At 42.1% G+C, this 24,337-nt stretch overlaps 1 protein-coding gene across 6 annotated transcripts in view; it reads right to left on the bottom strand.

Annotated features, from left to right (window-relative positions):
- Positions 1 to 4,658: 4,658 nt before the first annotated feature.
- Positions 4,659 to 24,337, bottom strand: part of elf1 (E74-like ETS transcription factor 1) — a 41,120-nt gene continuing 21,441 nt past the window's right edge. For 5 of the 6 annotated variants that reach the window (XM_004545778.5, XM_004545777.6, XM_004545776.4 and 2 more), the window contains exons 2-10: positions 15,170 to 15,487; positions 14,640 to 14,696; positions 11,673 to 11,847; positions 11,113 to 11,217; positions 10,828 to 10,989; positions 10,624 to 10,707; positions 9,765 to 9,957; positions 9,254 to 9,613; positions 4,659 to 7,788 (exon numbers count right to left, since the gene is read on the bottom strand). In XM_004545778.5, coding sequence (XP_004545835.2) covers positions 6,996 to 7,788; positions 9,254 to 9,613; positions 9,765 to 9,957; positions 10,624 to 10,707; positions 10,828 to 10,989; positions 11,113 to 11,217; positions 11,673 to 11,847; positions 14,640 to 14,696; positions 15,170 to 15,241 — 2,001 coding nt within the window. In that variant the 5' untranslated portion in view covers positions 15,242 to 15,487 and the 3' untranslated portion in view covers positions 4,659 to 6,995. The remainder of the gene's footprint in view (positions 7,789 to 9,253; positions 9,614 to 9,764; positions 9,958 to 10,623; positions 10,708 to 10,827; positions 10,990 to 11,112; positions 11,218 to 11,672; positions 11,848 to 14,639; positions 14,697 to 15,169; positions 15,488 to 24,337) is intronic. The other variant, XM_004545782.4, reaches the window with a different exon arrangement.

Genomic DNA, 24,337 nt, shown 5'->3' with positions numbered 1-24,337 from the left:
TCATAGCCTTTATCTTTTTCCTGCTCACATACCTACAGATAAAAGTCCATTCTGTGCCCTGTACTCCTTTGGGCCCAAAGGACAAAGCACACAACAGTAAAACAAAAACATCAAGAGAAACACATCCATACACCAAATCACAAAAAATGAAGAAATACACAGTCAACAGGGAAAATGCTACCTAAAAAGTTGCTACATCAGAAGTGCTCTGCTCTGCTTGATTTTAATAAACAGCAACACTGCTGAAGAGATCAAATCAAGAGCTATTGTGTTGCTATTATGCAAGCGACTTGTGCCACCATACCAAATATAAGATCTTCATAAAATATGTACTTAAGCGCTGATGCAGTGGCACGAACCAACTTCATAGATCCAAACACGGACGTACGCACAAAACCAACTTCAGAAAATTTGATTATGTGAGGTTAATATTCACAGTTTAAAAATATTTAAGCAAAAAAAGAAAAAAAGCAAATTATTCCAGCACGCCAATACAGAAACACGAGTCTAACCGGCACTGAAAGTTCACGACTCGCTCTGCGTATTTTAGTCACTCTTTTCTCTGTTATTTGTATCATGTAAAACAAACATTGTTTAATTAAAGATTCACAGACCTCAGCAGTCACTTCTCATGTGCTCACTGATGTGCTATCCTCCATTGTTTTCACCACTGTTGCAGTCTTCAAAATGCTTTAAATAGTGCGGCTGTTCAAACATTTTCTTATTTGCCGAGGCGATTTTAATCTCTAACGCCTCATCTCAGTGTGTCGAGCTGAAATAACTCTCATCTGCAACTAAGCAGGCGAGATAGGCATTTGTAATTGATGTTCTGTCATCACAATAACAAGGCGCATAAATGCCCAAGAGTATTCAAGCTATGTGAGGTACTCAGAAGTTAAACAGGGAGACAAAAATGGAACACTCGTGTTGTGGTAGTTTGCGTTGAAGCCCTCTGTATGTTTCTTTCTTTACTTGCTTTTTTCCAATTAAAATTTCATTGTACGAATAATCTCCGTTGTCCTATCATATGAAACAATGTGATTTCCTTGAAAGACACTTAATGCCCGGAGGGTGTTTGTCGGAAAGCTGATAGCAGTATGGGTTTTGAATCCAACTAATGCAATTGAAACAGGCAGGTCTCCTTCTCTACTCACCATTACTCCCATTCCTCATTAGCAGAATTTTTTAGCATCACATCTTGACAAGCCAAAACAGACATATATGCTTTTATTGTCCTGATTTTATAACCCGAGACTCTCTCGTGTATCGGATGTGTAATAATGCTTTGTTTACGCTAATATAAAAGTATCTCGCCTACAAAGTAAATATAGATCTTGACTCATGTTGGCTCACTCTGATGATAATGTCAAAGATATCAATAATAATTGACAGTGAAATGGATTTTGTTGAAAGAGAGGGCGAAACTTGCTATATGTAAATGTTTTATGAATATGCTCACAAATGGAGTTCAGACTGAAGCCATATTGTTATTTTTGAATCAATAATGTCAATGGCCCAGAGCAACATGTCAAGTGAAAAATACTGGCATGAGTTAACAAATACAATAATTGCAAACATACTTCAAATAAACTGACAAGTGTACTGCAAAGCCCTCGAGGCGGTTCTGAAAAGTTCATAAAATCAGTGTTTATATAATTCATTTCTCACTACTTCCTGCTAATCACATCAAATAGGCATCTGTTTATTAAAATGGATGCATTCAGCATTCGGCATGCTGCTGCTGCCGCCGCTGTTGTTGTCATTGTTGTTGTTGTTGTTGTTGTTGTGGAGCTACCGCACTCACTGTGTTAGGAAACAGTATAAAGTGTTATTTTTTCATAAGATGCTGTTAGTTGTCAGTTGTCTATCTGGCGAGGTCTCTGAGGACTCTGAGGACTCTTTTGTGTAGTCGTGAGAGTAAATTGCCATGGAAGCCCAGAGAGTCGCTGTGAATGGGATGGTTCACCCTGACTGGAGAGGCTGATACAGATATTACAGCGGGCTCCCAGAGAGCTCCTCGCGCCTGTTGGGACAAAAGTCCAATATTAACCATGAAAGTCAAATTTTAAAGTACAGATGTCTCACAATTAAAACTCATTGTAGAGGAGACCTTGAATGACACCGGATGGTGGTAATACTGCCGATGGAGGATTGCAAGAGCAAAGGTTTTAAAAACAAATAAACGGGACAACAGTCTAGTTGATGCCTTCTTATCCACATTTTGTTGCCTAGTACACACATCTACTTGTGTTGTTTTATTTTTCCATTAGACAGTCTCATGATGTAAACATTCTATTAGTACAAATTATTAAAATTGCACTATTTTCTGTTTGAAGTTAAAAACCTAAGAAATTACAAACAGGGCCGACAGACTGCAGTGAAATTTTTGCATTTTCACAGGAAAATGTCAAAATCCCAACAACTCCAAATCAGATGGTATTTGATTGTTGGCTTTTTTTAAACCCTGCATTGAGGTTAATTTGCATTCCTACTATCTATGAAGAGGTTTAGCACTGCCTGCATTAGATATGAGCCAAATCTGCGAGTGTCTGACAGTGAACTCCTTCCTTGTAGACCAGAATTAAAGAATATATCGTTTCAGCCTAAGCCCTGCACTATTTTTTCTCATGCATTTTAAATAGGAAAGCCCGCCTCCAGCACTTGTTTATCCCCGTTTAGATGGGGAGAGGAAACAAGATCGACTGCTCTGCAGGATGAACAGAGATACCGAGCATTTACCAGGTTATCACAGTTCAAAGGATTTTTGCCTACCTGGCCCGAGGAATGGCCACTTCCATTGAAGCTCACATGTGAATTAATTCTTTTTGTTACTTATCAAAAAATGCAGGGAAACTTCCCTCCCAGCTGCTTATTTTCATTTCAAATAATCGCTCCTTCGTTTCGAGACGTAAGTTGCTATTCTGGGGTGGAGGAGAGTGAAAACCAATGTATGAAGAGTGTCTGTATTTAGATTAGTGACCTGAAGGAATACTTCTCTTCGATCCAGACTGAGGCTCGGGCTCTGATGAGGACACGTGTATTACCAGTGCCATCTTGTGTAGACAAAGGTGTACTGCTGTAATATCAAAGGTTAGGTGAGGTATTTTCAACACTTTTTTTTTTTTACATCTTAAAACACGCTGTACCTCGCTGTCCTTAATACATCCACATCTGCTTCTGTGGAGTAAAGTAAAAATAAAAATGGGATCCATTTGAATCTAACTTTACCTGCATGTTGTTAATAAATTGCACAAAGCTTCAGCAGCCATAAGACAGCAGCCATCAACTCCTTTTCTTTGTAATGTTGCAGTCAGTCTGGTGACCTGATGGTTAAATAAGCTCTCCCTGTACTGTTCCTGCTACAGGCTGGAGGCACAATAATGTCAGCCGTCATCCCTCAACTGCTCCCACTGTGAGAGGCAGCATGGCACAGCAGTAAACACTCGCGCTGTGTCAGTGGCTGCAGGCGACACAGAAATAGTCCTCCTCTCCCAGGACCTGGCTCTCACTCCATCTTCAGGGTCTCTGACTCACTAACCAAAGGAATAGCACAGACATAACGGCTGCTAGTAGCCTTTCATTATTTTAGTAATCCATAAGAACCTCCGCTTACCCTATGGCAGGCAATCGATGAACCGCTCAACAGAAAAGCAAAGTGTCTGCTTGGATGTAATGGAGGGCTGTTTGTTGCCGAATGTGGAGCTTGTGCGATGATTTCATTCCCATTTCAAACCATTTTTTTCATCTGAAAAAGGTTCGGGTAGCTGTTCAGTGGCGTGAAGAAGGTTGTAATGGTGGCTGCGGCTGAACTTGGTCTTGTTTCTATGTGTGTGTGTGTGCACGCGTGTGTGTGTAACCCTATGGCAAGATTGGATTGTGTGGTACACAGCTGTGTATGTGGGTGTAGACGGAGCAAGGCACGGTAGGCAAGCCCCGACGCCAGAAGACTTCCTCAACACCACCCGCCTTCCTGACCCTGCACACACGCACACACACACACACGCACACACACATGCACAGTCACTCCAAGCCAATGTAAACCCCAAACACACAAACACTCCATCCTCACATATATAAACACATCAACATTACACATGCTTGAAAAGAATCAACCCACTTCAGTGTAACTCATTCTCGCGCCAACCACAGCTTAAACGTGCACACACACACACACACACACGCACACACACACACTTTCCACTATGCAAACTGTGATGACAGACTCGTCTGTCTTCAGCTCTGGGCATGTCACATGCTAATGTATTCATCCACCCACAGCAACTGGAGAAGCAGAGCTCTTAAGTACAGTCCAATCAGTCTCTGGCCCGCTAATGGCTCCAATCCAGTTTTCTACAGTAGCTTTTTCTTTCTCTCAAAATACCATGTGATCAAATGTCCCCCAAAGCTTAAACAACCCAACAATACAACTGAATTTTCAAGGCAGTTTCATTATCGCAACAGCGCAAATGAATGGACTTAGTAACCGCTTGGAAGCTATTTGTTTCCAAGTTTAATTCGGTTTTCTGTTTAATTTTTCCAAAAAAAATAATTTAAAAAAAGCTTGTATGACACTTTATCTGCGCCTCGCTCTATTTCCAAATCATTCTGCCAGCAAAAACAGCAACAAATAAAAAGAAAGAGAGAGAACAGTCAAAAGATAAGATTTTGCATTTAATTAGCATATTGACTTTTTCTTAAAAATCTATTCTATATTCAGCATAAAGGAGGCCATTGATAACCCAAGTCATAAGAAGCAACAAAAACATAAGCAGTGGACATACCTCAATGTTTCACAGACAGTAAAACAGTGCTCTGAGAAAAAGGAAGGGTAGATACAGGAATATATACAAAGCAAACAAGGCAGCAAATCCCCACCGAAAGACTGACAGATTTTAATGCAAATGTAACCCAGTGTACTTATTGGCTGCATGTACTTTAAAAAAAAAAGCATGTACTTTAAAAACAAGTATACATTCAGAGTGTCTTTGCAGACCCAGAGCCCTTTTGGCTGATGTGAGGTTGTAAAGTAGCGTTTAACACCTGTCCTTAGGTGCAAGTGCAGATGGAGGTCAGTATGTCTGAATGTCCTCACTCTGCAGCTACAGTCCGGCTGGAAAATACAACCAATTTAGCCGGGATACCACTCAGGATCAATATGGCTTCATCCCCGGCAGGACCAAGGGGCCAATCGGATGGCTGGCCTGAGAGGTTCTTAACCAAGTGGGACAGCAAATAAAGAAGGCACAGACTCGACTGACCCGAGCCGAGAGCAGTCGAGGAGGCGGTGAGGAGAGAAAACCAGACAAGAGGTAACAAGGTGACAGGAGTGGAGAGGAGAAAGAGGAAGGAGGGGAAAAGGAGCAAAGCTTGAAACAAGACACAAAAAAAAAAAACAGCACTGGTTCCTCTTTGTACCAAACAAATGACGAAACAGAGATAGGATTTCAAAGGCATGTGAATTGTTACATTTGATACTTTATACAGCACATACACAGCGAATATATATTTGAATGCATAGTTTCGCCTGCTTGACTGTTAAAAAAGATAAAGAGGTATGTCCGCTGATAAGAAGGAATGAAAAGAACATTCAGTACATGTTTAAATCAGAGGATATAAGAGAATATAACAGTGGAGTAATCATGCTGCACTGAACACTCGAGTCCAAAACTCAAGGAAATACCAAAGCTGATTATATGGAAAGCTATACACGTGAAAAATGTTGGTCTTACAAAAAACTACCAAATAAGCCTCCTGGTATTAACGTTCATATTCTTTGTATTTCCCCTCAGGTTTTTACATGTAAATAGAAAACAAATGTGCCTGGTTTTTACACAGAATTTAGGAATTCACAAAATAAATAAATTCACCGTGGCCTTAAAATTGAATCTCAATTGTATATTATATGTATATATATATATATATATTTATTCATTTTTATCAATAGATTCATATATATTCCATTTGATAACAACAGGATTTAAACCTCGGAGCCTCTGAGGCAGAGACTGATAAAATCTGTTTTATCTCGTGTATTCTTTCTCTCCATTTGTGCCTCCCTATCCTGCTGTGCCTTCGGTCTGCAGCTCTATACAAACAGTTTTGATGTTACACTGTCCTTGATAGACGGAAAATGCCCATTTCCATAGTAACACAGTGTTTTAAGGCCAAGGGTATTAGAGAGTGAATGCATACCTATTTTGTTTATATGAAAATAAATGCGTAATAACTTCTTGGAAGTCTGAAAGTCTGTGAAGGTATTTAGTCTGTTTTTCATCTCTTACACAGCTGCTTCCAACAAACGGTCTTGAACTGTTCTGAACTTCCGGTAAGGCACTCTTCAATTGAACTCCGAGATGTGTGGGTTTTCTTTTTTCCAGCAAACACAACATCCGTGCGAAAAGTAACTCGTACCCGATGTAAAGATCAGGTACGCTCACACATTGCCAGATGCCAAATGGTCATTGCACCATTTGGCATTCAGTCCCCGGTTTTTGGTTTCTTGCATTTTTCTTTAAACACGTGAGTCCAGTGAGATGAAAAGTTAAAAAAAAACAGCTAACTGGCACATTTGGTAGACAGGGATTCCTGGTTTATCCAATGGCTACTCTCCTAGAGGAAAAAAAGCATTTTGTGTTTGTGCATGTGTGCATATGTGTGTATTTGTGTGTGTGTGTGTGTGTGTGTGTGTGTGTGTGTGTGTGTGTGTGTGTGTGTGTGTGTGTGTGTGTGTGTGTGTGTGTGTTGGGGATTGTGTCTACAGAAAAAGAGAATCCTAAATCTGAAAAGTTACTTCTTAAAAAAACTAAACACTCCCTTGATTTTTAAAATTAGGCACATGGTCACAAATATGTTGGTAAACAATAAATCCTGAGGCTGAACTGACCAACCTTTAAAAGCTGCAAGATCCCTCGTTCTGATCTTTGATCAGATCACTGTGGTAGGTAAAGAAAATGGATTCAATTTTGGTTCAGCTTTTGTTGAAGAGTCCTGCAGCACTAAGCCTCTGCAGGTTCTGTCTTTATCTGGATAAAGTTTGCAGGCAATTGAACAGACACTGGCAGCTCCTGCAGGCCTTTGATTCCCTGCTCAGGCTGCAGGGACATCTCTCCACGCACTTCCAGCTCCTCCACAGGGGTCAGACCCTCACTAGGGCTGCTGCTCTGAGAAGAATGTCCATTAATTATAGTTTCACTTGCGCCCTCTGGGCCCTGGCTTTGACTGGTATCAATGATAACAGTCCTGTACTGCAGCTCCGCCTCCCCTGCTTCCATCTCCTCTTTTTCAAAAGTATGTGCGGCCAGTGATGGATCGCCGTTCACCATCGACTGAAAGTAGGTGGGGTCCAGCATCTCCTCTTTCACCTGCAGCCCTGAGAGGTCGCTAGATTTGAGCACAGTGGCAATTACGGTGCCGGGCTGCTGTGCCACCATGGTCTGCCCGCAGGTGGTGTTAATGGTGACAAGGCGGGGGAGACCATTGAGGTTGGAAGCGGTGGAACTAATGACTCCTGGAGGGGAAGTGCAGGAGGAGGAGGCAGATGAGCCCAGACTGGTGACCAAGAGCTGCTGCGGGAGGCCATCCTGCAGGCTGTTAGCCCCACCTGCTATGGAAGCCGTATGGATGGTAAGCACATCTTTACCACCTGCCGTCGTGGAGGGCATGGTGTGGAGGATAACCCGAGAAGGGGAGTGGCTGGAGTCCCCGTTGGCTAGAACAGTGAGGGGAACAGACTGAAGCGAGCGGGAAGATGTCAGGACCATAGGAACTGATGCAGGGGTGTTAATGGTCCTGATAAAATAAAAAAAACAGAAGATGTAGGTGAGTCTCTTCACTGTCTCTGACAGAGTTGGTGTAATTGAATATTCTCTTTATATCTTTGCAAATATATACAAGGTTTGTTTTTAACGGACACCTACTGTGAAAATTAGCGACCGCACAGCTATGAGCCTAAAAAGCACAACTAAAGCCTTTATTAAAATAACAAATTGTGCTGACAGCTGTACTGTGGAAATTATGAGTCTCTTCAATTTCTAACAGCAGACAATGTTTAACCACTAAAAAAAAAAAAAAAGTAGAATTTTGTGATAAAACAGGCAGCAGACTTGGCAACAGAAAAATAAAATGCAAAGTAAAGCTGTGCCAGAACGCAAAAAACAGAAGAAGAAGAAATGCACTTTATAAAAATCTAAAGGTGATCTGGCACTTTACTGACATCAACAACAAAAAAATGAATTATATAAAGTAAAGATTTACTTCAGCTCTGCTGGGTTGGCTGTTGCTGTGCTCACCTCACAGTTTTATTATGTATAATGAAACTCTGCATCTCAAATTCTCAAAAGGTGACATTTTGTACATACGAGGCTTCGAGATGTAATTGAGTTCCCCCTACAAGACGCCGCCACTAATATAAGAGCGATAAGCTTTGACTCAGACATTTTCTGTGAATATCAGGTCCAACGCTATGATGCATGCATGTGTGAGTATGAGTAAGATTTAAGCATAAAGCATTTAACATAAACTTAGTTTAGAATAATCAGTTTATGTATCATTTGAGATTAATAATGACATTTATATTTTAATTACCACGTTTTTTATGTTATTGGTAAGGATACCTGACTGACATGCACTTTGGTGGATGACGATTATATGATTTCTTACTTCTTACTTCATTTGTTTTACACAAAAATCACAAAGACAAGAAAGCGTGAAACACATGCGTGTCTGAAGAATTGAATGCTGGGCATATTTCGTGTCTAAGAACAATGGCTTATAAGAGTCTTGCATTTAATGCTCTTAAGAGGCAATCAGCAGAGACAAGCTAGCTGTTACCCCTTTTCTAGCCTTTGAGATTACCAGCATTTGGCACATTTTCATCACACACGACAACAGCGTCAATCTTGTAGTCTAGCTCTTCGCAAGAAAGTAAATAATCATAAGATCTGACTCAGTGTTATCTGTGTTCTCTGGTGGATATAGAGTGTATTAGAGACACCGACTCTACCATATATCAAACTCACTCTTGGGTTTTCTGTATTGCAAATCTGTTACTTTTGCTGACATATGGACAGATAGATCCAGAATAAGCTAATATCAGCCCAACTGATTTACCCATCGAGCCCTAGTTTGAAAGATCATTAAGCAGAGAATGATTTTCTGGTATCCGCTGTGGAGTAATGAAACAAAAATAAAACTACTCCTCATTTTGCTGTTGGTTCCTCTTAAAACACCTCTGGTGTTTTTCACAGTCGCTCACCTTAAAGCTTGTGCTGTTTCCTGGACTCCGGCCCCTTGGTTGGCTTGCAGCATATGAACAGACTGGAGGAGCTGCTCAGCCTGTCCACCGTTAGCTTGCTGGTAGAGACATTCATTGTTTGGCTCTTTCTTCATCTGTTTTACCGAGACGTGCTGCTGACCATGAGCTCTTCCGTGCCCTTTGGACCCTCCACGAACCACAGACCGCCCGTTGGTCGATCTCTGGTTTCCGTAGCCGACATTGGTATCAGAACCCGTCTCTTCATCCTCAATCACCACGAGGTCAGCTGGCATCTCCTTAAACTGATAGACCAGCCTCTGCCCCTCCACTTTAGCCAGGATGCCTCTCTGATAGTAGTATCTAGAAAAGAAAACAGATGTCCAACACATTATAATCATTCCTGATGGGCATTATGAATACATCTATGGAACCATGTCTTTAGGTTTCAGAGCAAAATAAAAGCTCATTTGAAGCACAGCGTTGCTCAGAAAAATGATGCTCGTATGTTCACCTGAGAGCTCTTCCCATGGTCTCATAGTTCATGTCAGGTTTGTTCTTGTGTTTGCCCCACAGCTTTGAGACAGCCTTGGAGTCCACAAGCTTAAAGATGCCTTTCTCCCGCTGTGTCCACTTGATGTATTTGGGACAGGTGTTTTTATCCTGCAGTAAGGCCAGAAGGAATTCCCACAGGTAGATGGTATTGCCTGCAAATTGGGGGGGAAATAAATTTAGTCTTGTTTTTAACTTTCAAGTGAGTCAGACGTTCGCGACGAAGCCTTGGAGCTGTGCTATAGACATCTATAATTCATTTAGTAGTACAGTTTATGAATATATGAACGCCACAGGGTTACAGGAGGAGCTGCTCTTTTATTCCAGCCATTGTATGTGTACATGCGTGCCTTGGGATGACATTAATTATATCAAGTCTGGGAGTAGATTACTCTAATTCATGAAATGCTTCGGCCAGAAGTGGTTAAAAACAGCAACGCTCCCAGTAGTCAGATGAATCCCAGACACCATGACAGGGTGATGTATATGTGTGCAACTGAACCTGCTGTCCCCAGTCCCCTCCTCTTTGAGTCACACTGTAGGGTGCAATGAGGTTTTACATGGCACACCACTAGTCTCCTTCTATCGGCAGAGCATCAACGTGCCCTCCAGCCTGCAATCACTTCTGTTTCCCTGTGAAACACAGCACTTTGAGATCCCCTCATCCATTAACTCTCCTAGATTCGACCCCACTGGACTGCAGGGGTTGAGGACTGCTGTTTGCACACTCCACATGAGGAAATGGAGCGTACACAAGAGGAGGACAGACCTTGATTTTTATTGGCTGATTATAGAAAAGTGGACTAGTTAGTGAGGCTTACCTTTGCCCTCTTTGCTCTTCTTCCTGAGTGGTAGGTTAGGGGTGGTGATGGGAGAGCAGGGACGGACCGCCCGCGGCTTTCGCACTATGATTCAAATTATGGAGTAGTGTGTTATAAGGTGAAAGGCCACAGTGAAATCATCTAATTACCTACAACAGTGAATTTTTAGTGAGGGAGTTCTAACAAGGAGGAAAAATGTCTTACCTTTGGTTTTTTTCTGAGGTTTTACGGGAAATTTTTGGGGAATCTCATCCATAGATGAGGTGTCCTCGTCTACGGACATGTCAAGGGCAACACCGTCCATCTGGTCAGGCCTCAGTGGGGCATATGTCAGGTCTGACTCAAGCAGAGTGCCATAGGTGTGAACTTAGCATAAACAAGAGATACAGAAAAGTGTTTCAAGCTGCAATTATGAACAGCGTTAGATCAAAGCTGACGTTTTTGTCACAAGCTGAAGGAGTGGAATAATAAGCATGCAAATTAACTTACGCATACGCTTCTCATCCAAAATGTTGTTCGGAGACTCCATGTTAAGAAGAGCCGCCGCTGCTTCATTTGTCTCCATGCTGTCCTCTGTGCCTGAGACTGTTGTTTCTGTCCACCAGATGACAACAAATTCATTAATAAGAAATACTCGGAGGCTAATGCTTTGCATAATTTACTTTTTTGAGAAGTGTAGGTCAAACACAGGTGAATGGCTACAAAGGTTCTTTTTTTATGTCAGCTTTCACTTACGACAAGGAGAGTACATTTTTAAAACGTTTTTCATTTTAAGGAGAAAGACTTATTTTTAAGTTAATATCGCTGAATGCATGCTTGCATGTTCTGAATTTTCAGGTAACTCACTGTTCAGTGAATAGTTTGTGGGTCAGCCTACAGATTAATTGTAATGAATTAATTCGAAGAGTACCTAAGAAGGCTGTTTGTGCTGTGCAACGGAGCAGGAATTAAATGTGTAGTTTGTAATTTTCTGGCTTTGCATCTTCCACTTGTGTGCTTTGTTAGTTTTGTTATGTCTCATTAAAATTCAGCGTTTATTGCATGTGCACCTGTGAGATCCACCCCTCCTTCCAAGATGGATGGTTCCTCAACCACATGGAGAGTGGTATCCACCATGATACCGTTGGTCACCTCATCGGACTCGAGCCCCGAGTATACTTGCAACAGATCGGCTGCGGGAACTTGCTCAACAATCACCGCTGGGAATACTGACGGGTCGTCCAGCTGCACAGAGAGCAGACACACAGACACAGAAAGGTTTGAGATGCTGTAACACTAACGATGCCCCTCGGAGGCAGAGGACCGTGGATCTTTGTACATACGTCTTTGAGTGTATATGCAATAAAAATACAATCAATCCCTCTGCTGCACGTCATAAATGTGATATAAAAACCACACGATATCAAGATAGTGTTAAAACACTGGTCTCTTATTTTTACTGCCTTGTGAAACACTGTAGATTCACACTCATTTTTAGCTAATGTGTAGGCGCATAGCATGGAGGAGAGCTCATTTCTGTGGTGCTGTATTGGTCCAGAGGAGCCTGCTGAAGAAGCCAGGAAGCAGCTGTTTGTTCTAGCCCACTTCACCTGAAGAGTTAATCTTATGTTCAGAAATGATATAAGACCAAATGAATGTTAATGCATGAAGTCATGAATTGCAGGCAAGCACACCCTTCATCATCTCCTAAATGTGCTTTGGGAATTCGCTATCTCATTTCAGGCATGGCACAATCTGATGCAGGAAGGAGCGAGGGGAAAGAGGGAATTACCAGAGTGTGGGCCAAAGTGAACTCCACCAATAGAGACCATGTCAAAAGGGCTCACTGGGCACTTGGTTTGTGTCGGTCAGAGGCTAATTCAGTCCTTTGAATATGTGCAAAATGTGGTTCTCAAAACCTGACAGTACTTCTCAAATAGTATAAAGAAAATGCAACATGAAAATCCAGTGGAATGCTGACTTAATAATCATTCAAATAAAGCATTTTATCAGCATTATATAAAGAAGTCAACTTGATGCAAAACATGTAGTCACCTGGGCACCAGCAGATGGCAGCACACTACACTTCAAAATGCTTTGAAATCATTTCTTCTGTGCCGCTGACAGGCAGACGAAGCTACTATGTTTAGCTTCGTGAGAAATGGTCTCTAAATGACAATGTGTCGGAACCTCGCTGAATTACATCAAATGATTCATGTTGTGATTTGTTTTCATTTTAGACAAACAATGTTGATCAATGAAACACCTTAAATCACATTCCTAGAGTGATGACCTGATTAAAAGGAAAGACAAAAAGGTGTGGTAGGCGGAACATGAATAAAGGCTTATCTGTCTCTTTGCACAAGTGTCCATTGTTGGTTTGGCCCTCTGGGGCATACCAGGTGTCCAGGCCTTGAGCTGGGGGGAGGCTGGGAAGAGGGGCATTCGAGTGTGCGTGGCTGCATACCCATCCCGGCTATAGTTTAACCAGGAGCCTAACCGATTGGCTCATTATTTGGACACAGTGTTAAACGGTTAGCCCCCCTTAGCAGCACTAGCGCTAATTATTCATGGATTCTTTATTAATAAGGTGTTTATGAGTCGAGGGAGGAGGTGGCCCTGCATAATGTCTACCATACCTCTACCAGATACAGACAGCTTGTGCCATCTAAGCAGAAAAACCACAAGGCTTCCTGGGACTACTAAAAACCCTGGATTTTGCTATGACTGCGAGTGCTATCAGTGTCTCACTGACATGCACTGAATATTTCCCATTAATCAGACTCTTTGGTAGACATACTATCAGAGTGCGAGACAGTGAGGCTACCCCATTTTCCCGGCTTGACTTAAATTAAGTTTTCTGTCCTTGAATAAGAACAAAGCGTGTGTCAGGAGATAAAACCGTTGCGACTATTTGTCTGCGTCTGAAACAGCAGCCTTTCCCACCCTCTCCCACTAAATGCAGACAGCCTGTGATCCCACACAGTTTGCTGACAGAGCGGCAGACACATGTTGCTGCCGTCTCCACTGTTGTTTTGATGTTAAATTGATTCTGTTTTTTTCTGTGAACAATTCAGAGTTGCATTGCTGTGCGAACCCGCTGATAATCCGGCAAGAACTATGAAAGAGTGAAACTGTTGTTTAAAGGAGTAAAACGATGAGAAGGTGGTACAAGCACCCTGCATGCAACACAAATTATACTGCACATACAACAAGTATCCTAACGGCTTCTTCCTCTTTCTTGACCTAAATAGTGTTTCTAGTAGGGAAACACAGGCGATAAAGCTCCAACCAATTTGCATTTCTGAGTTCCCCATTCTGCTTTGAAAGCACAGCATCTGTGCAGCCTGTTCCCCCACACCCCACTCTCTTCTGCTTTACCTGCCTAACCACAATGTAGTCCAACTGTCTGTACACTTTCTGTATCCGCATCACGATATTTGAGAAAGTGTAGCTGGCGTAAGTAAGAGATACCATCACGTTTAAAAGCTGCTTGTTTGCCTAAAGCCACATGCCTTTATAATGTAGCTTAAAAATGGAGGAAATTTTGGGACCCTTTTCGCGTCTCCCTACCCTCAGCTGAAGCAGATCCCGACTGTGTTCAAACTACACATTGGCTTACAAACCAATATAGCAAGGCTAATCGTTACAGAATCTACTTGGTGATTTTACTCAGCTCCGACAGCTTTACTGTGGCGAGAAAATAAAATCTTTAAATGTCTAAATGGCCGCTGCAGAAGTGCCATTGTGAGTTGTTCGTTTCAGTGTGAGTGTGGGGGTATATTCATGAGTTAGTAAATAGAGGCAAACTGCTTGTCTAACAGGCCAAGTGGGTGCAGCAAGTCACAAAACTGTAGCACTGGAACAATACAAGACCTTTTGCTGGAATTATCCCATCCCTTCTAAACAGCCTTGTAACTGGTCCATCAGGTTAGGCTTGAACTGGTGCTATTCAGGGATCCAATGACAGCCTGCCACTCTAGATACACACATACAAATACTAGGACACATAAACACACATACATCTCCACACTTACAATCAAGCCTGCTCCACAGGATTCAGACCCGGGTGTGGGGAAGAGATAACTGCACACCTGACCGAGCAATGAAAAAACACACAGGCACAAGTTGACATCGAATGCACACAGTAACCTTTGGGTAATAAACACATTCACGTCCTAGCCCCACCCTCTGCCTCCCACACACCCTAGCCTCACTGCAGGTTTTTCAGTCTTTCCATTTCTGTGCTACCGGCAGCCCGCACTCTTCTTCCCAGACCTCCTCTCGGCTCCATCCTCCTCCCTTTCTGTGTCGTCAAACTTAGAGATCACAGGCTAATCCTACCCCAGTGGCCATGCTGTTTACACTAGTTTTGTTTGTTTTGAAATGTATTTCATTTTTCAACAGGATTTCATACAGTGTGTCATGTAGGAAAAGACAGACGGTCGGCCACTGAGCTCGACGGGTTTGAACGCTAATGCAGACCCTATAAGTCGAGTCATGAAAAAAAAATCAACAACAACAGAGAGTTGCATTTGAAAAAGTGATTTCTCTGGTGAGATTGTACCTGATTGATTTCGTCCATCCCATTGCTGGCAAATTCAAACACCAGTTCACTGGGTTGTACTGCTGTCGTCATGGTAGTGGAGTTTCAAAGTCGAAGAGCAGCCTAAAAAAATCCCAGCTATAACTACTCCAGCGCAGACAGACTCAGTTTCACCTCACAAAATGGCCTCCCTGTAATCCCGTCTTTTTAATCTGAGCAGTTATTGCTCAGAGAGAGACCATGAGCCAAGTTTCAGAGGAGTCCTGTGGCCCAGGTGGGAGCAGCCTCGTCCCACTCTGACACGGAGGCTGGGCCCTGCTGCGCCTGAAGCATCTACACCTGGAAGATGGAGAGACAGAGGTGATAGGTCAGCAGTAATTCTAGTAATTTTACTAGAAAATCCTCATAAAGTGGAACTCCTGGGACTTCACATTGGTTAGATCTATAACCTGCTCAAATCTATGCAGTTTAGGCATTATCTGGGTCATGCCTAGTTTTGATCTGATGCTGAAAAATCAGATCACTGACTGGTTCCAGCCTAAAAACCTTTTTTTTAAAAAAGTCACTAATTAACAAACGTTAGTGTCACCAGGTTTAAAATTTCTTATTTACAATCTGTGCAGTTACTTTTACTGAAAATATCAATGTGAATACAAACGGTAGAGATACAAAGCGCAAATACTCCATTTACAGTGTTAATAAACAGACCGTCAACACTTGTTTAATGATCAATTAATCTGTCAGTAATGTTCCAGATTGACTGATTATGCTTTAATTAAATGCTGGAAAAAAACGTGAGCATGTAGAAAAGTTACATGCTCTTGGTGACATCATCAGACAAAAAAATTCAGGACCACCCCCCAAAAAAACAAACAATAAAAATTACTGTGATAGAATTTTCTGCTGTTTTTGAACTTGTAGGGTCGAGACCTACTTTTTTTAAACAGGATTTCTGGTAGTATTATGAGTAAATCTGTTTTCTTTTTCACCGAACTACTGCACAGTTCATTCTGATTTAAACACAGATGCCTTTTTCTGCCCCTCAGTGTGAAACACCCCTCAGCACTCTGCCTTAGATCATAAGGCTCAGCGGGGTCGATATTATGATCACATGAGCAGTCTGAGCAAACCCTCCCTTGTTTACACACACACACATGCAGACACACATACTCTCACATACACACACAGGCAAAAGATCACTCGTCTGATGCGGCTCTGGAAGCCCCTCTGTACTGACCCTCAGGGAGTTACTGTGATCACAGCCTGTGTTGAAGGGAAACTGGTGGTCATGTACTTCTTGTTGTGTATATGTGTGTGTGTCTTTAGGTGTGTCCCAGCAATCGATACCCAAAGGCAGGTTTCGGGAATGAAGGGTAGGAGGGGCTGATTTTGGGTTAAAGTATAAGTATAAACCCAGGGGCGACAAACACAGCCCCTCCCTCTTGTTTCCCAGAGATCAGAGCTGGCAGGAATAAAGAAGTAAGTTGGAAATGTTTGGTACCTTCCCCCACCTCCAAACACTCGCTATTCCTGCTTTTGCCACTGCTTCAGGGTGGAGCTTATTTGCTTTTAAATGCCTGTATGAGTGACAAACTTGCATACGAGGCCAAACTGTATTTTAAAGGAACAGAAGAGGAGGTGATAGTGAAGGACTTCTGCAGCTCATAGGGCACAGCCAGCAAACACATTAAAGTGTATTTCTCTGCTAAGCATCCAAACAGACCAGTAGCATGCAGTTACTGTCTGGAAGGCATTGCTTTGGGAAACAGAAGAGAGACGAGGAAACTTAATCAGAAGGCTAGTGTTTCACTCCAGTCAATCTTTCATGCTGTCCCTGCTGCAGCATCCATGCCCACCTCCGCCAGGGCTGGACGCTGCCGCCATCTGTCTGGAGCTCAGTGTGCTGGACTTCTTGGCATCTTTATGCTTGGTACTGTGAATTACCAGATTCAAGCCGAAGCGATATACTGTGTGAGGCTTCCAAATTAAACACATATGTCTGCTTTTTAAATCATTTGCAGTTTCCACTGGTGTACTCGTACACGTACAACAGAAGCCTTGATCCATGTTTTGCAAACTAAATGTGTGTTATCTGTATCGCATGCAATCACTCTGACAGAGCCCTGCCCAGCTTCGCAGCAGATCTGAGAAGACACGCTGCTAATCTAGCAGATGTTCTCCGCTGCAGACGTTCTTGGTTCCCCTTTTGTAGTTGCAGTTTGTGTTCGATTTATGGACGTTTATCAAGCTGTACATTTCAGCTATCAAGGACTGTGCCTATAGAAGGGTAAATAATCAGCATCCAGTCACTAGCCACTTATCAGATGACAAAAAAAATGGCTGTTATCAAATCAACAGGCATAAAGATGAAAGTAAATATAATTTATTTATTTCTCTGCTTTATGCTTGTGTTTATGTGCAGTTTGCTACAATGTACCAGACTATGTCAGTGGTTGCATGTACTTTCTATATTCCTGTCAGAGCTTCATTGATCTGGATGACCCAGTTGGCAAAGTGCTAACAGCAGACTGGGATACAAGAGAGCCAGCCATTAGTCAGACGCAGCCTGCACATTATCCCCCAGCACATGATAACAGCTGCCTTGTCCCAGCACAGGGGCAGGGTTGTAACTGCATTTACTACGTCATAAAGAGGAGAAGACGAGGACAGTGAAGGGAGGGATTTTACTGGGATGTTAGTGAATGCATAATAGTCTACAGAGCAAATAGACTGCCTGTGATTCGCTATGGGTGGGGCCTTCTTTTGCCAGACTTGAATTTTTCTGCGTGGTTACCAGGTGGGGCGTTCTGGTGAGGTTTAATGGCTTAATGCTAGTGTGTGCAAGGTTTGACTCCAACCAGACACATGTGTTTTTTTGGTTTTTTTCCATGTCATCCTGTCTGAATATGTCCTTGTGAAAAGAAAACTATATGCTATAACATATTAATAACTACTTAAAATGTGCACTCATTTATTTTGGAGGGGGATGGGTGGGTGGGGGTTCTGGGGATGTTATTGGGGTGTTATTAGCGCAGAACTACCCATTAACACCCAGCAGACAGAAATAGTTATCTTTGTAAGATTGTGGTCAACAGCTACCTTCTTCTGTTTGTTGCTGGTGTTGGGCAGACATCTGTACACAAGTGTTTTTGCTGAAAACAGCTGCCTGATGCAGCTGGAAGCAATGGTGATGTGAGTGATGTGACTGAAATAATAAAGTCTGATGCCTAAAACCAAAATAGTAAGCCTTAGGGCACTACAATTCTAGCAGACATGGGGAGATCTATAAAGCTGGGCGCTCAGGACTCCTTTCACATTAAAGCTTTCTTTCACATATTCAAAACCCAGCATTGTTCACTTTAGTATTCTAAAAGATTTTTGAATGTTAGAACTCGGCTGAAATTACATTAACACATTTTTGGTTATCCCAAGTGCATACTAATGGTATAGCTCATTGGAATGTAGCATAATGAGCATTATTATCAGTTACAGCTGACATTTTGGCTCCATTGTGGCCCCTGTCAGGTGACACAACGATGGGAGTCTTTCTATCACTCAGCTCTCCTCAGACAGTTATGACTGGCTGTTATATATGGCAGTTCAGTGTGCAGCAGACTGAGGAAGCGTATGAACCAAACACTGGCGTACTCCACCCCTACAGCATGGTGACTGCCAGTCCCAATAACAACCAATTAGAGTCAGGATTCATGAACAAATGGAGCATTCCCAGAAGGCCCTACTTCCCCCGCTTTCGTCTCTTCAGCTGAGCTCATTGTTGACCATGAAAGGAGGTAATTTAAGCCAATTGAATGACTGTGCAATGAGTCACCCTGCATGTGGTGAGTGCAAACATTGTGAGATGCAAGAAAAGGGCTAAGCAAACTTTACTTATCAATCCTTTTCAGCTCAGGTTACAAAAATACAGGTTTCCTTAGGTGGCTGATTGTTCAGCAGTGTACTGGGGTAGCTACATAACAACGGTCACAGGATGGATGGTGCCAGAGGGGCAGCGGTATTAATTAAAACCTCACAAAGGTATAGAACGCTGCAGAGGTAAAAACTGAAAGAGAAATAAACCAAGAATCGCTCTACACTCATTACACCTGCAAAGTTCAACACCAGTACAAAGAAATCTTTACCTCACATGAAAGGTTTAATTTTCCCCGGTCGCCTGTGCAGTGATACACCTATGTCTGACATGGCACATAGATGAATGAGAATGCACTGGCTTACTTACCACTATGTTATTATATAGCTGCGAGCATGCTGTTTTTGCAGGAGCCTATTGGTTCCTGTTAGGGAAATGACTCAGTTATATGAGGCCCAAGTTCATTCCTGGAGCTCTGTGATAGCCCACATGGGCATCAGAGGATCCTGATCATCATTTCTGGACAGCAGTTCCCCTTTGTTTTTCTCAGTTGTGGCTAACCCACCCACATCTATGTAACAATGCCACTTTGGACGCCAAGGAAAATTCCTTAAGCACAGCAGTGTTGCAAACACAGCACAGATCAGAGCGAATAATGAAAGAACAGCTGGATGTATATTCTACATTTTGAGACAACAAAGCACTAAAAGTACAGGCAGTGTGGATGAATTCAGCAAAGTAAGAGAACAGTAATTAAGGTCTTGCATCACAAAGGCAGACAAAAAAAAACACACTAACAGGGCGGTTTCATCACTGCCATTGCACTATGTCAGCAACATAATTGTTTTGTATACAGCATTTTCTGCGTATTCTATATTTTACTCAACACCTAGCGTTGCACAATACAAAATGCCTCACCGTGTTTCAAACTCCAACTCCACTTTATTGACCAGAATAAAGCAGCACTTTCACAGCACTCCAGGGGCCACACCAAGCGTGTAGTGATAAAATGGCTGGAATGGGCACAGAGGCAGGCATAGACACCGGCTAATGGCATGCAGCTGCAGAGCACCAGGCATCAGAAGCACAGACAGCAATGCATCCGAGCCAGCACTCGCTGTGTCTGTGTTACACTAGTAGGCAATTGGTTCTGCCGTGCCAGGGCCAAATGAAGACTGAAAGAAAAATGTCACCTCGCGCACAGGCTTTCAAAAAGCGAATGGAATGTAATCTCATCTCCTGCGAACGTTGTACTTTTCCACTCAGGCTTCAAGCTCTGGAAGAAGGACCCATGCCTTCCTGTGACAACGGCTGTCCGTGCCAGCTAACACACTATTCAGTATAACATTAGGCTTTTTTATGGAAGATTGGACATTAGCTTTAGCAGGATAATATGGTCTGGAGATTAGGGATGAAAGCCTAGTGCTGTCCCCGGAGATGACAACTCAGACATGTCCACAGAGACCAGATTCCATTTCTGTTTTGGTCACATTTTCCTTCCAGTAAAGACATGAGACACAGGCTATTCTTGCTCCTAACGTGTGCTTCATCACAGCGTAGAATACTGGACGTTTCTGTTTACGCCATTCGACACGAAGAATGACAGACAAAAATAGAAATGACTGATTTTAAAGCCGGGTAGAAGAAGAAAAACACCCACAAACTGACCTGTGAATTTTGCACTCACAGGAACAGCATCACTGAGCACTGGGTTTCTGCTGCTTCCTGTCTGTTAAACCACACTCAGAAGAAAATTTCTTCCTCTGTGTAAGAGCGGAAAGTTCTCAACTCCCCCTCCTTCCTCCTGAAACAACACACTATCACGCTCGTAGACTTGAGTGTTGTCATACAGGTACCATTTCTTTATAACTACTGCCAGAGTGACGTAAAACATGAAGGTGATTACACTGCAGTTGGACTTTAGATAAAGACTAAGTCTGACAGTGTAACATATAATTGGATTTTAGAAGTTAAACTAGTCAGAAGTAAGAAATCTGTAAATATTGTATATTCAAAATATTAAGAAGCTAATGAGTCATTTCAAAAATTTATTCTGCAGATGAGACGCTTCTCAGCTTTCTTTTGCTTTCTGACATTTTCAAACCTGCTACTGCAGTCAGGGCTGTTTAGTGATTCAAAAGGATCACACCAGAGTTCTCAAAGCCACACCTGCCATTTGCAGACATCTCTTCCCCACAATGCTGACACAAGTCATGCACAAGCAGATAGCATTACTAACCCACCCACCCCTCAAAACAGACACACATCCCTTATTTGGCCCCGTGAGTTGGTTTTGCACAAATTCTAAGAAGAAACTACAAAGTTCCTGTCACACAGTGTTCTCTTATTGGTCATACAGTATTTCAGTGTGCGCAACGACAGCACAGCAAAATGTTTTTAGAAGACACAGAGAAGAACTTGCCTGAAGCCCAAGTCATTCATTACAAGTGTGAAAATATTCGGTTTTGTTCTTAACTGAACATGAACAAATATTAAGCTTAGAAATACACGGTAAACAAATCTAACCACAATAAAGTATCAATAAAATCCATCTTGACTCCAGTACTGTTGTCTTGCCTGATACGCAACAAATCCAAAGAGAGGCCTTTTGTAAAGTAACAGATGTGGGCTTTTAGTAAAAATTACCACCAGCAGCCTACTTCTATAATGTGGCAACCAGCCACATGTCACAGATAGGAAGAACCACTAAAGTTGTGAAAACAGGACAGGAAATTGCAGCAAAGTTTTAGAAAAGAAACTGCACCAAACATAACAGTTTGATTCGCTGTGTGCTGCTGTGACCGCCACACTTCTGCCACAGTTTTATTTAAAAATGTGATCTTTGCCATCCATGCAAGTGTAAGCCTGTGTGCAGCGCCATATCTTTAAAATATTGTTAACATATATATTTACAGCACTGCCGTGAATGTTTTTCGAGACGTTCACAGCAGCGCTGCGTGTAGTCGGATCTGTAGGCAGTAATGCTTTACATTTATACACCTAAAATGAATACTCGAGGCAGTAAAGCATGTAAAGCTTGTGATTTCAGTTTTCTATGTTGCTCTTTGCCAGTAAGAAAGAACAAGAAGCAACTGAAGTTTTGATAAGAGCAATAAGATATATCCAAGCTTTTTACAAACCAGAGCTGGCTCCAAAACTGTACTGGCCTGTTTTCAGGGAACTATATAAACCGTGTTGTTGCTTTTTCTAAATGCTCTCACATCTGAGCTCAATGACATAATTTCAAAATAACCCAAAAAGATCTCTGAGTAAAAAGAACTCAGAGAGCACGGATGAATAAAAAGCATGCATGTCTGTGCATGTGTGTCAGGAGTTTCATCGCCCTGCTGATTCTTTTCTTGGAGACATAGCTGAAATGTTTCATCTGAACTTCTAGGCTCTGCTGTTGTTTTGGCTGCTGAGTGGGAGCCATTTGATGCATGACTAGACTGGAAAAGTCAAAGTTCTCTCTTTTTGTAGACAATAAGCAAGCTTCCCACAAGCGCTAGATATATACAGGAGGCTAGTACATACAGAGTCACGTCTTTGTATGAACCAAAAGTTGGAAAATTGCTTTAAACCTGTCCTTCATCACTATAATCAAACTAAAATTCAAACTTTAAAGTAATTATAAAATTTGCACTACTGTACCACTCACAAGCACTTACATTCATACCAACACAAAGATGTCATTTCACAGGAATACTGACAGCAGCAAGGGAGGATACTGTACCCAAGGGAAAAATACCAGCAGCATACTATCAACTGAGTTTAAATAAAAACAAGTTGAAAGTTGACATCCTAAATTCCTTCTTACACTATAAACATCGATGCCAACTTTATCTCTGATAGCTGCCACTCTTTTACGCAACTTTCCACAATTCCTAATAAACTCAAGGGAAGAAATCCACAAAGCCTATACTGTATGAACTTTGCCAAGATACTTCCTAGATTGTCTCTTAGCGTAAGTACATGTTACGGATGGAGCCCAGACATTTCAGGGCTGACTGTGGAATATAAAGGGGGACCTGGCTGTTGCAAAGGAGGCTGCATACCAAACAGGTCTGGACACAAGCAGGCTGATGTGTCCACCTACAGTCAGGCATGCAGTAATACCTAACAGGCAACACACCTACAGAAGGCACATAGTCAGACAGAGACAAAGTAATCTTTGTCTCGTCATACAGTTTGACTCTACCACTAGTTCAAGAGACAACATGGAAGCTGAGAAGATTGATGTGACTCACAGATCTGTATGATAAATATTTACCTAATGCTACAAGGGGGGAAAAGCTAGCTCTGTTCAAAGGTAACAAAACCTGCCTACTATCTGATAAGTTAACCTACTTTGTGAAAGTACAGACTTTACAAATCTTTGTACAAATTATGCAAACAAACTATAACATTCGAATTACATTAGATTTAGCACACAAACATAAAAGTGCCTTAAATCTCCTCATCATTATTGTGCTGGAAGGCAAATAAATTTATTTCTCAGAAGTATTCCTTTTAATGCTCACTGTCTTTAGAAATAAGTACCATATAATACGAGTACAGCATGTCATACTACATCCTATTACATTTATTATGTTTTCATCAAAAGGATAAAACCCTCTCAGAGATGCAGATTTACAGCCCCGGCTGTTTTTGAGACTTCCAGGGATCATGCTTCAGTTTAACAGCTAATAACAACAAAATCAGCTCTTCTCATCTGATCCCCCATAAAGCCTCCCTGATAGGACCACTCACACTGAGTCAGCTTAGCCCCTTCAAGACAGCTTATCTGATTTCGCACAATTGGATACTGGGTCAGTGTGGTATTGGATACCACTGGCCAATGTTTCTATCTAATCTTGCAGCCAGTAAACGTGTGCCCATTCCTGGATCGAAGGACAGAAGTGCAAAGTCATTGCTTTTCAAGATGCCAGGTGCATAGTTCAAATACAGACAAGGGAAAAAGTGTTAAGCTGTGTGAGTGACCTAACAGGCCTAAGCTACAACAACTCATGGACTCATGACAAATGTTTGGATTGCATGCTTTAGGTATTAGAGCATTACTTGGACTTCAAACGCTTGAGCTCGTCATCTTAACAAGTTTTCTAGAATCGTGTCCGCCCTGTGCTTTCACTACTCATAACATTCAAATTAACATTCCCTGCTAATACCACCCTCTTCCATCCACTTCGTATATTCCAGCTGCCGCAGATGTGAATCTATGGCGCAGCTCATACATTTGGAGAGATGTTTGACATATTTGCAAGGGACAGAAGGACTGTCTGCTCAGGCTGGTCAATATTTGAGAAGGCTTTATGAAATACACT

Source organism: Maylandia zebra, linkage group LG2 (assembly GCF_041146795.1).
Source record: "Maylandia zebra isolate NMK-2024a linkage group LG2, Mzebra_GT3a, whole genome shotgun sequence".
NCBI classification, from domain to species: Eukaryota; Metazoa; Chordata; class Actinopteri; order Cichliformes; family Cichlidae; genus Maylandia; species Maylandia zebra.
The sequence above is the reverse complement of the archived record's forward strand: the minus strand, read 5'-3'. Positions and strand labels throughout refer to the sequence as shown.